The 15,380-nt window shown below is 33.6% G+C and overlaps 1 protein-coding gene across 1 annotated transcript; it reads right to left on the reverse strand.

The window, feature by feature from the left end:
- Positions 1-5,224: 5,224 nt before the first annotated feature.
- Positions 5,225-6,214, reverse strand: LOC133174639 (nociceptin receptor-like). The gene has a single exon (XM_061309737.1). It carries the CDS (start codon positions 6,212-6,214, stop codon positions 5,225-5,227), a length of 990 nt encoding a protein of 329 aa, XP_061165721.1.
- Positions 6,215-15,380: the final 9,166 nt, after the last annotated feature.

Genomic DNA, 15,380 nt, shown 5'->3' on the forward strand with positions numbered 1-15,380 from the left:
ACATATTAATTAATCTTTATGCATTTTGATTTTACGAGCGCAATAAAATTACATGCATTCAGACATTTACTTGAAATGTATGATTTTTTCCCCCCATTATTTACATACAATGTAGTTACAATTTTTCCTTTCATATGAATTGCCCAAGGTGTAATATACGAGGGGTGATCAAAAAATTCGCGAACTAATTGAATTACTTCCTTAAAAGAAATAAAATGAGGTTTCAGTGTTCATTATTTTTAAAAGTAGTCCTCTCCGATTTTAATGCACATCTGCTATTGTTCTGTGCATGCGCGAATCACGTGATCCAGACGGTCACGTGACATGCTCCGTAGCGGTCTGTGCACAGAAACTAAGAGATTTTTTCGAGTCTTATATTTCTTACCATGCACGGTATTTTTTATAACAAGAACAGACCATCTGTCGGAAACGGCCAAATATCGGCAATAGGATGGGTGGATAAGGATATCCCTTCCTAGAATTAGTATGGTGACCATCACAACCCGACTCCTCTGTCTCGGGAGCGCCGTTTATCCACTGTTGAAAAAGTATTGGCGCCTTCTTTTTTTCATATCTAATATGTTAAAAGTCTAAAGTAAACGATATTTTAGGGATTTAATAATTAAATTATTGTTCAAATAGTCAACTATTTTTTCTAATTGTAACTTGGCGATCTTTCAAAACAAATTGCTCAACTAAGGACACACGTTTTTACCGGCTTGCTTTCGCTGGGCAACAGAACAAACATGATTTTTAATCATCTCCCTGTCTTCACTACAACAATCAATCCATTTAATGATTGGACTTTTGGTAAGTCTTTTGTCTTCATAAACCTTGTACAAATTATCATATTCTAATGCAAAGGAATTTCCGAGATACACGTTAAACTTTACAGCCGTTCGTTGCTGGAGTACGACTGAGTCAACCATTTTTTGTCACAATTCACCTACATATTGACGTCATTTTCACATTGTGACGTCACAAACACGGAGCAAAACATTATATAACATACGCTATATATAGAACATGTATATGACTACATGTGTGCCAAATTTCATTCTTGTCTGAGTTGTGGTTTTGTAATTATAGAGATAGTTCACGAACTTTTTGATCACCCCTCGTATGCTTTCATATAATGGGTTCAAAAATAATATATGCTTTCAAATACCCGAAGTGTGAAAAATGTATAACCCCCCCCCCCCCCCATTCTATTTCCACCTATTGACTTACAGACAACTAGAAGAGGAAATCTTAGATTTGCATGATTCTGAATAACACTTAATCCTTTAACCAAAGTTATTAAATCCATTGACCAATTACACATGGCCCATAACCAAAAGTGGGAATAAGTTGGTAATAATGAAAGTAAATTACATATTTGAAGTAGCTCGCGTGGCGCAGTGGTTAAAGCGTTCGCTCTAGAGTCGCAGAGTAAGGAATTGATCCTTACGTCGCGGGTTCGAATCCCACTGTGGGTCGAGGAGACTGGGCCTTCGGATGAGACCGTATAAACTGAGATCCCGAGTCGCAGTAGATGATGGCACGAAAAAGATCCCTCACTGCTCACTGGCCCTGAGTGCCGAATATAGGTCCAAAATTTGCAGCTCTCCACCGGAAAGTGGTGGCGTCTGAATGAGTGAAAAATTCTCGAGAGAGACATTAAACAATAAACAAACAAACATATTTGAAAATTTTCTTTATTATTCGTGGATTTGTACAGTGCAAATTGATTGCATGATTATATTGAGCAACCAAGTACGTACGGGGTAGGATATAAATTTTAGTAGAGGGTCATATTTATATGTTATATAATCACGCAAACAGATGCAATCTTCAAAGATGCAATGTATGTTTTCATTAATGACCAAATTAGCCCCATCCTGGAGCCTACAAACTTAAGGAACCCATGGGCTAGATGGCATGAATTTTATTATTTTCTTGAAGGGTTAGTGCCTCATATAAAACAATTTGCGTGTTAAACGTCCTTGCATACAGAACAAGACTTTTAAGGTAGTGTATTTCCTTTATGTAGTGTATTTTCAATAACACATACCGTGGCGCAGTGGTAGAGCGTTTGCTCTAGGGTCGCCGGAGTAAGGAATTGACCTTACGTCGCAGGTTCGAATCCCACTGCAGGGCGTGGAGACCGGACCGTATAAGCCGAGGTCCAATGTCGCAGTAGATGCTGGTACAAAAAAGATCCCTGACTGCTCAATGGCCCTGAGTGCCGAGTATAGGTCAAAATTTGCAGCTCTCCACCGGCAAGTGGTGGCGTCTCCATATGAGTGAAAAATGTTCGAGAGGGACGTTAAACAACAAACAAATAATACACATACAATTTACACCAAAGAACCATGAACTTTAAAATTTATGGTACACTGTAGATGGTCGGGCACTCGTCATAATCACTGAAACAGTATGCCGGCTAGGGAAGATTCTCTAACGTATAATATATTTAATTTTAATAAATGAACAACTAAATCCCATCCTAGGGCCTAAACCATGGGCTATGAATTTCATATTTGGATTGAAGTATTCATTAATACAATGTATACAATTGCATGTATGGGCTTTTCAGGTGATTGTTTTATAATATAGTATGACAATGACAGTATGACAGCTTGCAAGATACTTTTTTACGCTCAGACAAACAGCTGGCTGCCAACCGTCAAACCTGTTTTGGCAACATTGTTATCATGTGTCGATTGTGATGTCACAATCGTCGTTGCATGCGCACTGAGCCTCTGGTAAATACGGCTTCAAATCCCTGTGGTTACTAGTATGTAGTTTTATGAACCATTTGCGATGATATATATATTTGCTTATATAGGGATTTTAAATAGACTGTTATAGATGAAATTCCGCGCAAGCGCAGGAAATAAAATTGATTCTTATGTTGACAAAGCAATGCAATAGTTTACTTTTCCAACAGATCTGTAGCAACGATTCTACAAAAATAGAAGGGGGCTACCTCCCAAAAATCTGAAAAGCAAAAAAAAATTAACTAACTTGTTATAACGTGATAGCCAAGTTGAACTCATTATAACGGGACAATAACTCGTTACAACGAGAAATTAACTCGTTATAACAAGATAACAAACACTTTATAATGAGACAGCTAACTCGTCAACACGAGAAAATTTATTAGTTATAACGAGTTAATACCTCAGTAACTCAGTATAACGAGATACTAACTCCTTGTAACGTATAACTAACTCGTTATACGTGATAACTAACTCATTGAAACAAGACAACGAGTAAATAACTTTCTTTCTTTCTTTCTTTCTTTCTTTCTTTTTTTTTTTTTTTTTTTTTTTTTTTTTTTTTTTTTTTTTTTTTGCTTTTCTCCAAAATGAGCCTGACAAACTATTCATAGATAGAAATAATAGAAGCTGAAGTTTTAAATATCTTCAAAACCAGAAAATACTGTACTTTTGATAGTTCATTGAAGCCACCTATGCTCCAACTTATATTTCATTTTCTTCTTTGGAAAAAAGAAGTGATAAGGCTACATGTACCAGCAAGTGCATATAAAATGAAATCATTTTTGTTTAGTTTAAAATTCTTCTTTTGTTTTTTCTGTTCTACATTTTTGTCCGTTGATTACAATTTGAAAATTGCACTCACATATGTGTGTGTGTGTTTTTAATTTAAGAAAAACGTTCACTTGGCAACACTGTACATTCCTTATTTTTTGGCGTGTACTTATGCGAAATGGGTTTTCAACGTCAAATCGCGAGAACAATAATTTGCGAGTAGACGGTTGATCAAGAGATTTTACCTGGATTTAAGCACCATGAAAATAAAAGCAAGAAAAATTATTTTTTTTTTTAGTATTTCTCATGAAATTACGAGATAATTAATTCCTCGCGTATAATGTAGGAATCTACAGTATGGTGAAAGATGAAGAGTGAATTCACTTCAGCGGGGATTCAGTGTAGAGATCCAGGATATTTGGGAGTAAAATTGCTTTATGGTACGAGAAACTTCATCAACAAAGAAAGATAACTTCTGTACTATACTATCAGTTCCTTATATACAAATTTTCCGTTACATTGGGACTTAGTGGCACATTTTGTCTTCATTTTGATAAATAAAAGAGCAATAATCCTGCATGTACTCTCAATATCTCTAAAATTTGAGCCTTTAAGTTCTTCCCTCTGCTGCAAATTTCTGACTGAAAATAAATTTCATGACTTTTTTAATCAACAAAAACTTAAATTTCTCTGCTACTAAGTATAATCATTTGCAATGTAACCCTACGAATTACTTTTCCTTCTTTAAATCCTTTTATTATTATTACTGTTTTATGATATTTGTACACATATACAGAATGCATGAAATAACGAACAGTATTCAAGCTCAAAGTCCATTTAGACAATACAAATCGGGAGCAGAGCAAACACGGACCTCCAAAAACATCAGAGGTGGGATCAGGTGCCATGGAGAAGTGAGCATCCCCTGCCAACAGGTCACAAACGCCGTGTGCTCCTTGTCATGATCGGGAAAAATATCATCATCATTTTAAATCATAAAGTTGGATTAAATGAATCTAAATTTTATTTCGAAAATTTATCCTGTTTTACCTGTCGTGAATTTCAGAATGTGAGTGAGGGCACAGTGCACATTGGAATCATACAGTCATTTTGCCTCCTAGATATGCTTGTGTAAAGGAAAACACTTTCGAAGACTGCTTAAGTTTGAATGCTTCTTGCCCGACCACTTAGATATCAGGAGGCATAATTATAATTCTTATTTTATTTTAGTTAACATTCTCACATATAGATATTATATACACAATATGATTTGAACTGATTCAATAACTTTAAAAATAACCATTTAAACTTTACTAACAACGAAAAAAAGCGATTCAAATTCCCCTAAAATACAAATTATTAAACAGACGTTTATAAAAATCTATCTCAAATAACTTAGCAAAAGAATCAGAAAAAATTGAAATGAATCAAAAATCCAAATTCACTCTAACCAATTTTATATGATTATATAATTTGCATAAAAAATAAATATCGTAAATTTTCCTAATCAGTTTGTTTATAAGTGACTCTTCAGATAAATACGAAAAAAGAGAGGGGAACAAAATTTGATTTAATTATGTGTCAATATTTTCAAAAAAATTTCGCATGATTATACATACATGAATTATACGAACTTGATTAATAATTTTTAATTAAGCTTTCATTTTTCAATTATTGCTTAATCGAGTTTATGTCGACATAGCCTTTAGTTTGAAAATTTTTAAAATTTCCTGTCGAAAACGAGGTCCAGTCAAGCAGTAAAGAAAGAAATGGATGGTGTTATTAGTATACTGAAGCATATTAGCGATTGCCCATATCAACTCCAAAACAGCGGTTCCGTGGTCCGTTGCGTCTTGGATTTTATTAGGGTACACAATAAGGTAGATTGCAATTGGCAAAGTTAATGCCAAAAACATACAATTGGTCGTCAGCAACATTGTTGTGACACTTGTAACTTTCCTATGCTTTGAATGTACATTGGATTGTTGCACGTCACTTTCGCCATGTTGCGTGTGAGCTGCAACGCGCGTTTGGGACATTAATATATGTTTTATGAGAATTATGTTTGCTATTATCATAAGATTAAAAGGAATTATGCTAAACACACAGGAATCAATCCACGGCCAGGTAAACTTTGTGAAATCATTCATATATGCACAACCTAACTCTCCAAGTTCCATCTCAACTGCTACACTCCAGAAAAGATGGATGTTCAGAGCAGTCATTACTAGAGCGATACAAACCACTACAATCTTGGCATGCTTTAAGGTGCAAATTGTTTTGGCCCTAAAAGGTAAACACACAAATATACATCTATCTACAGTGACTGCAACTAGCACCCATGTGGTAAAGTCCAAAGAAAAATATACAAGAAATGTATGTGTCTTGCAGGAGAATTGCGATATCACGCGGATGTCTGCGTGGAAGGCCCATTTTATCCAGTGTCGAAGTAAACCGGTATAGAGCACCATCATATCGCCAAACGAGAGAACTGTTAGATAAAACATTGTCGTTGTACTGCGCATCTGTTTGCGCAGCAACACTATAATTGAGAGTGTGTTGGCAACTGTACCTATGAACAACAGAACGGGTGACATGTAAATCCAGATCTGTTCTGCAGCTTTGTACTCTGAATGTGTTTTATAGGAAGTCGCACTGAGATCTGAGGAATTGTTCATTTCGTTGGACGTTATTCCAAGCATGATCCTGCAATTGAAATTATAAGATGGGCGTTAATTTTTACTTCAAATTCTTACTACTTACGTTTAGTGTGAAGTATTGAAAAAGGGAAGTAAAAATTAATAGTTGAATATGGTGAACGAGTCATTTGTTAGTCGTGGGATGAGGTAAACCGTTATGACAATATGAAACTTTATATCTGCAATTAAATAATTTCTCAAAATCTATCACCAAAATTTCGATATGGTCTTGGCGAAGCTTATACATCCCACCGTACAAGTCCACTAAAAACAAACTACTGTGTACACATCATTACTCAAAATAAATATCAGGACATTTAAAATATGCGAAACATGCTATAAGGAGAATAATTCCTAATTAAAAATTTTTAAGAATTTTAAAAATAAATATCACATTTGTCTGAAAAGCTGATACTACATATTCTGAAATTGTTTCTTTTCGTCATCCTTGAACCTTGTAATCCAACAACTCTCATGGGCAAGCAAAAACGGATTGCTAAAAATCTTCTCAAGAACAGAAGAGCTAGGTTAGTCATAGCAACACACAAACAAGATTGAATTTGTTCAGAACATGGCCACTGTACGGAAGCCAGTAGGTGCAAGATAGAAAAATATTTTATCTGGCGGCCGCCAAATAATTATCTGGCGGCCGCCACATAAATAACTGGCGGCCGCCAAATAATTTTCTATTACTTATCTGGCGGCCGCCAGAAGGTTAACTGGCGGCCGCCAGGAAATTATTTGGTGGCCGCCATATAATTTCTGGCTGCCGCTAAATATTTATCTGGCGGCCGCCAGAAAATTATTTGGCGGCCGTCGGATAAAATATTTTTTCTACCTGGCACCAACCGGCTTCCGTACCACTGCAATGCAATAAAGAGTGAAATTTTGACATGACAATATCAAACGAAAATGATTGAAAATCTGAAGAAGAGAAGGGATAGGATAGAATTAATGATAATAATTATATTTCATCCCCATTTAGCAGAGACTCAAAAGTTGTACGAATTATGTTCCCCCAAGTAAAGAATCAGACTACATCAGGGGACTAGAATTTAACACTGGTATACAGAACAAAATTTTCTCTAGAACAGAAGTTTATAGTCTATCGAAATCCCAAGTAGTTAAAATTATTTTTTGCTTAATTAAGGCCACCACATCGATGACTTGGCTACAATACGAGGTCAAGGGTTTTACAGTGGAAAATTTGTTCAAATAAGACGCTTTGGGCTAGGTTGGAGTCAACAATTGGGTGTTAAAATATGTCTTGGTACCTACATGTAAATACAGGAGGAAATCTTAAGGGATATTCTAAAAAAAAAAAAGGCATGATTACAGCTTAAGTTTGTCATGTTGATATGCAAGGATTTCCAAGTACATTTTAATTTGTTCAATTAAAGTATGCCCTATAGGGGGAGCCATTTTTGACTCGGTAATATATAACGAAAATCCTTTAGAAATTTCTCGAACAGCAGGGCCACAGCAAGTCATATTGATTTATAGTCATTCTCATGTTGTGAAGATGCAAGTCTGGTCAAGTCATTGCCCTTGGTGCAAGAGTGGGGCCATAGTGATGATAACAGGGAAATTGAAAACCTCTAAAAAATCTTCTCGGGAACACAAAGACCAGAGTGACTTTGTTGAAGATTAATGGCCTTTCGTTCAGTGCATGTCACCATTTTGGTTTTAATCTGGAGAGATAAAATTAAGATACATTAACTAAATTATTTTGCATTTTGAGATTGTACATTACAACACATGTTTTTAAACTATTAAAACATACATAAACAGTATTTTTTACACTATATAAGCAATCTTTTTCAGCCAAGAATCAATCTTGGCATTATTAGCGAGAGTGTTGATATCGCTTAAACTGAATGTCGCTAATAAATATTTCCGCAATGGATGTAAGTCATCTTTCAATGCAATATAAAATCGCAAAAATTAAATACCGGTATGTAAGGACAATCCGCTAAATTTGCATTTCACGATCTACTTTGAACTCTGACCTTGCAGCACAAATCCTGAACTTAATCCTTAACATGTTTGGTCACTCAAAAGAAAGAAAGAAAAAGGTTGACACCGCAATGCTTAGAACTATAGAAAGTTTGAAAACGCTTAGTGTATGCCTTCACACTTGAACCTATAGTAGCTTGGTATGTATTCTTGACTCTCTTATTGAGTGCTTGGTACATGTAGTCTATACACCACAGTCACTTCTGTCTCTCCTGGTAATTAACAAGCAGGAGTTCTAAGACTTCTTTTTCTAAGAAAGATGTGTGGATATCTGTGCCTGGTCAATATAGTCCTCTACCATGGAGCGCCAACTAAATAGAAACTCATATAATAGAACTGAAGATATTATTTTAAAGTACTAACAATTCCAATATTACGCGCAGTAACTAGATTGATGTGCGCGTCAAATCAATTATTGCTCTCATCAATTGAATTGATCTGCGCATCAGTTAAATGAATGAGAACCATAAATTATATTAATTCAATTGACGAGAGCAATGACCGTGATGCAATTATTGCCATCATCAATGTGTTGGAATTATTGCTGGCCAAAAAAAAATTAGATCTCGGTTTAAATGATTTAATTTTTTGATCTCTTTAATTCAATTGAGGGTAACTTTAATCATTTTATAACGATTTTAATTAGAGGTATTAGTGCGTGATCACTTATTTCAAAGAGAGCACAAATTCAATTGAAGAAATCATATTTTGATTATGGATATGTTGAATTTAAGATATCACTAATTTTAAAATAGTTTCTCCCACGTACACATGTATCATTAATGACATCATCAATTATAATTTCATTGAAGAGAGCAATAATTCAATTATTATGTACATTACATGTAATATAATGACTGTTCTCTTCAACTGATTTACTGTGCACATTAATTTTTTATATCATTAAATCATTTGTATAGAGCAACAGTTCAATTACTGCTGTAATCATTGCAACAAATTAATTAATTATATCAGTATATAATTAATTATAATAAATTAATAAATTATAATAGCAGTTGAATTAATGGACGTTATAATTCAGAATTGAAGATGTCATTATTTTAAGAGATCTTAAATGGAGTTGTGATGCACATCAAGTTGATTGGTGATATCTTTCAAATAATTAATTAAAACATCTTCAGTTATTTGATCTTATTATTTAAATTTGGCGCTACATACTCCTCTTTTCCCTAAAACACAGCGGTAGTCTGATGCTAACACCACTATCGATTTGATACATGCTTAATTTCGGTGAATAAAACGAGATTAATCCCAGGAAAGACATCAGTGAACCCCTTTGACAAGGGCAAGACATTCCTCTCTACCTCTCCCGGAGAAGTCCACTCTAGATCTTAGAAAATCAAGGAAAAATGTGCCCTCGATTACTTCTTCCCTCAGCTGCCATAGGTCACATGGCAGATTCATTCTGTTTTACAGGCGAAGCAAAGGCAGATTTCCATAATGGTGATCTGAGTCAGAGGTTTGGATTTTTATCAGTATGTTTAGACTATGATATAGGAATTTTGATCTGTTCTTATCTTCATTACTCAGGTACTTTCTCAAAGTATTACATGCCCTACCTATTTATAGTCATAAGTTTTAGAGACTTGGACTTTCTGACTTTCTATCGTTGGACTGCCACTGGATTGCAATCTCTATAACTCTCTCTTTAGTCATTGGAAGAATAGTATCCGCCCCACCTGACCTGTCTTCGAGCTCGAAAAGCGGAAATTACAGTATTTTCAAAGCTATGAAGGAAAACATATCTCAATTCTTTGAGGTGGTTCCCACTCCCTCCCTTTTCTAAGGAAATATACCTCCTAAAAGCCAACAACATGGGCTACTAATTCTTGATTCTTTTGATAGCCTCTTAATGCGTGCCACAACTACCACCGCTCTCATCATCAAAGGTAGTCACCCAAATCTAAATCACACCGTTAGACGCTCTAAATGTTATCTATTTTTTTTTCAGTAAGATGCCTGCAGGGCGGTGTCCATCTACATGTAATTATTGTATAATTTCATTAAACTTAAAACGGTACCCTTTGGTTGTAGTATATAGAATGTTTTATAAATAGTGCATGTAGGGTAACAATTGAAATTGACATTCCGACAGAGGACCATTGTCAATTGACGCGTCAGTGGGGGTTGACAATAGATTTCCGAGGGGTGTCAATTTCAACCGTTACCCTCAAAAACATGCACTGTTTATTTGATTACACTGAATGTCTCATTGAATGATGTCAAGAAAATGGTTAGGATATTGTCGTTAAGTTCTAATTATGAACAGCTTTTAAACTTTTTCGCTTCCTTTTTTCTCAAAAAGAAAGTTTCGAAAAAGGTTCACCGACCTCTTTATTGTTTGCTTGATACGCAGACTGCTTTATCTGTTTAAGTTTCGTTGTGTCTGCATTCGCAAGCATTTTTCGTCTGTCGTTTGTTCTGTTCAATCAAACCTTATATCGAACGCAAGCTTTGACTGAAGTCAATCTTTTAAGCGCATAACTGACGTTTTGAGAAATCTACGACGAAATGTACGCACATTAATTACACGGAACTTACAATACCGTTGCGTTACCCCTTCCCAATTGTGTTGCTTATGACTTAAGTAACATTTCAAATCATTAAATACAAAAAATCATTTAATACATCTAGACCAATCAGATTGTAGTATTTGTAATGAAAATAAAATAAACTTATATGCATTTTCCTGTAAAGTTAGACTTGGGGTAAACAAAGAATTTTGGTCATTGCACTCATGCATGGTGATCAGTTATTGGAGATGGGTAAAAAACAGACTACAAATCTAAATTACGCGCGTTGTTAGCTAGACAAAATGATCAAGCAGCCAAAGGAACTAGGAAGAAACCTATGAAAATACAGTGTAAAGTTAAATGCCAGTCAATAATAATGGGAAGTACACGATTTTAAATTTCGGTTTTTTTCGGAAATACAATCACGCAAAACAGAAATGATTTTATTTGCAGCAAATAAAGAAAAAAATACTACTTGTAATTATAACATTAACTTGGAGTAGAACTATGTATATATGTAGACATTTAAGATATGCCGTATTAGCCTTATATTTTAAAGAGGTTAAATTATGAAAATGAAAACAGTCAAGAAATTATACTTGGAAATGATGGTGAAAGTAAGAAAATGAACAGATGAATGAAAAAGGAACACATGAAATATATCTAGCATTCAAATGATATCGATGCGAAACTGTAAAAAAAAAAAAAAAAAAAAAAAAAAAAAAAAAAAAAAAACTTAAATTAAGTCTGGCTCCTTTCTTGTTAGCGGAAAAATTCTTCAAGTAAACAAACATTCTGAACTAAAATAAATCATTTACGATAAACTAACGGATGCTTTATGTGTTACATGTATATCGCTGTTACCGTTCGCCAAGCTTCTGAAGTGTTTCAGGGCTTTGCAGTTGGTTTTAATTAGGTTCTAAATAATTATCCTGTTTCATAGCAAAATCAAAAGTTTGATTACAAGATTTTCCATAAAAAAATCAATTTTCAATTTTTTTATGCTTTTAATGAATTTTAATTACCTTTCTCGTTCTGATTATGATTTTCCAAATGATTCCACACTAAATTTAGTTGCTTAACTTCATTTTTATCCAGTTAAAAATTTCAAATCACCCAAAACCGAAAGGTTGTTAAATGTTATCACATGTGTACAGTTTAGAACGCTTAAAATGATTTTGAATCCTACAGAGAAATGTATCCTCCCCCATCCCCTTTAAAATTATATCTCCCCTGTTTGAAGTTTGTTTTGGTGAAAAAAAGATATCTTTTATATTTTATTTGCGCTTAAAAACGGGATGATTTGTAAGTACACATTCATTTCGTTCAGTCAAGAAGGAAAATTAATGGAGTAGTCTTGAATCATGAAGTCAACCCTTATAGCATTATTTGATTCATAGTCATAAATGTCAGCTTACTTAATAAACTGATGAAAAATAAATCCCTTCTAATAGGATCACAGTTGATATCGTCAAATTTAAAGTACGTATATTTCTTAAAGAAAATCATTCCATCCTTTTCTAGTGCTAATTAAAAAAAACTGTTGAAAATTCATTAGTTATTTGGATTAAACAAAGTACTGCACGCATTAGTCCCAATTTTACCTTCTGAGAATGATACCAGATATACTTTTCTTAAGAAAAATAAGTACATGTACATCACACATTGAGTGATCCAATTTTTAAAATGTTCATATCTTGTGTTTTTTCATGATCATCTACAGAATTACTTTGTGAGAAAAATTACTCTGATTCTGGCACAAGTAATCTGATGTTGATATCAAAAATAGCTATAGTGCTTCATTGACAACACTTTTTTAGTCTCTGGAGAATAGGTCTTTTCAACAATCTTTTGGAAATCCGATGGGCACTAACTATGCTCCTTTACTAGCCAACCTGTTTTACTCCTCTCGAACAGAATTTATTCAAAAACTTCTACATGAGAAAAAGAAAACATTTATTGTCGCTTTCAACTCGACATTAAGATATATCGACGACGTTTCATCAATTAACAATAGTCACATGTACTTCCATTCATACGTCGACTCGATATATCCCAGTAAACTTATAATAAAAGGCAATCAGATATATCGAAGGCGTTTTATAAATTGATAATAGTTACAGTGTACTTCCACTCCACTTTGGATGTTTTAATGTCTTAAGAGGATAAGGGCCAAGTAACAACTAAACTGTATGACAAACGAGATAACTTAGGCTTTTTCATTGTCACACCACAGAGTCTGCCACATCTGTTTGAATTCATATTTGGATATTTTACTGACTATAGACGATAAGGGCCAGCTAACAAATAAACGTAACTATGATAAACGAGAATTATTCATCTTTTCCATTGTCAACTTTCTTTATTTATATAGAATAGTAAAATTCCGCTATTACTGCATATGTTTTTCATGTTTCCCAGGTTATTCGATACTCAAGAGCATGCTCTGAGTATGATCAATTTTCAAACCGAGGCGGGCTACTTATTAATAAGTTGATGTACATGTAATAGGGATCTCATCAAAAGTCAGCATTTCGTTAATTCTTTGGTCGTTTAAATGACCTTGTTAGCAAATACATATAATCGATAATTGAATGACCTTTTCAGACCAAGTATTAGATCTTTGATTTTGGGCATAATTTGACCACGGATTACTCCGTCTATCTGATCAATACAAAGGGCTCACAGCGGGTTTAGCCGGTCGACAGGGGATGCTTACTTCTCCTAGGTACCTGTTCCCACCTCTGGAATTTTAATGGGTCTGTGTTTCATACCATGTTCAAAGATTTGTATTGTTTTTATATATTTTTAGATCGATCTCTAGATCTGTTCGTTATCTTCACCTATTTTATTGTACAAAATTTAAAGGAAACGCCAGATATGTTTTTGTCGCAAGTCATTATGACGTACGCGACAAAGAATATATGATATACAGGATATTTTATCCAATCAAATGGCGCTATAGAAGAACTAGATTAGTTATATTTTCAACAGTGAAATAGGGTTACAATAATTTTTCCATAAAGTGATACATGAGTATTTTTGAAAGTGATATTTTTACAGTGAAAAATATCAGAGTGATATTTTTCACAGTAAAAAATATGCGGCAAAACTCGAGATTTTTATTCCCTTCACGAATAGTATTTTAAAAAAAATACTCCCCGTTATACATGTAAGATAGCTCGAGTAGATAAACCATCTTGACACACACTAAAACTACCAAAATTTCCCCAAATTGTTAAGGATTATGACATGTTCTCATGGTCTTAATCGATCGAAACAGATTACTTATAAGTTAAGTCTTAAATCATTTTTTTTTTCGAAACAGACAAATAACCATGTAATGAATGGTATCAATATCATATTTTAATATTTTACTATTTGAGGAAAATACAACAAATGTAGATTTATTGTATATGCAGAGGAAATTTGGACCATTTTTTTTTAAAATAAATTTTCATTTTATAATTTTTATTCTTAGGATGTTATCCTAAAAATGTTATATGTTGGAGATTATGTACATGAAAACATTTTTAATTTTGTTCAATAAAGGTTATGATCTCATTTTCATAATATTTGACTAGTGTTTTGCATTTTCTCAGTAGATTTAAAAAATCAATTAAATGCTTTTTGTTTAAATCATTGCTTGATGTGATACCTTTGGACGACTTTGTATGCAGTTTTCAAATCCTTTAAGGTCAGACGACACGTTCCTCGAATATCTGTTTTTGCATTTCTTTGTAATATACCAAAAGTATTTATAATTGTCATTATATTTTGACTTCTTAACTATTTTCAAAATGTCTGAAAAATGTATAGACCAAAAAGTGATATCAGCAGTTCAAGTGATCTCTTATATAGGATTATATAGGAAATACCATCCTCCAGAATCTTGCACAAATGCCTGGTAATGTACCCCAATTTTTGGTGAGGAACATCTTAAAGTATAAAATACTTCAATCAAAAAAATTGGGGAAAGTTATATAATTTTTGAGGAACGTGTCGTCTGACCTTAAATGAAATTATACTAACCAAGTTACCACAATTCTGATAAATTTTAAAACTTCAAAGACAGATTTTAACTAGAGCATTCGACAATTGTCAGATCAGAAATATACTTACTTGAGCTAGAATACGAATCAAAATAAAGACACAATACAATGCACCTCAGCCAGTTACAGAAGAAAATTCATGCCGATACAGCTTTAATAACAAATTGTAGTATTGAATAATCCAGACCACTAAATACTGATCTTTTTTTTAAATTAACAGGCAACCAAATGGGGTTAATCCAGAAATTGTAATTTAACATTTAATCAAGTATTTGAATTGAAAGATTACAAGAAATGTTACATTTAAGATAACAAAAAAGATAATTAAAAACACCGCAGAATTCGGTCGTTTGGTAAGTTCTAATCAAGGCAAACAAATCCATCTGCCGCATAATTAATTCATACCATAGGCTTCAGGAATGCAATAAGATTGATTTTATTTGTTGTAGATGACATTTGTAACGAACATGATGAAGTGATTCTAAATCAGATTATCTTAAGTAATGGTAAATTATAATTTTATTGGCTCTACAGTTTCTAATT

The sequence above is a fragment of the Saccostrea echinata genome, unplaced genomic scaffold (genome assembly GCF_033153115.1).
Source record: "Saccostrea echinata isolate AGI-Se365-2 ecotype Australia unplaced genomic scaffold, CSIRO_AGI_Sech_v1 ptg000058l, whole genome shotgun sequence".
Taxonomy (NCBI): Eukaryota; Metazoa; Mollusca; class Bivalvia; order Ostreida; family Ostreidae; genus Saccostrea; species Saccostrea echinata.

Coding starts and splice junctions, on each gene's coding strand:
- LOC133174639 (XM_061309737.1), bottom strand. CDS start 6,214: ATGAACAATTCCTCAGATCTCAGTGCGACTTCCTATAAAACACATTCA.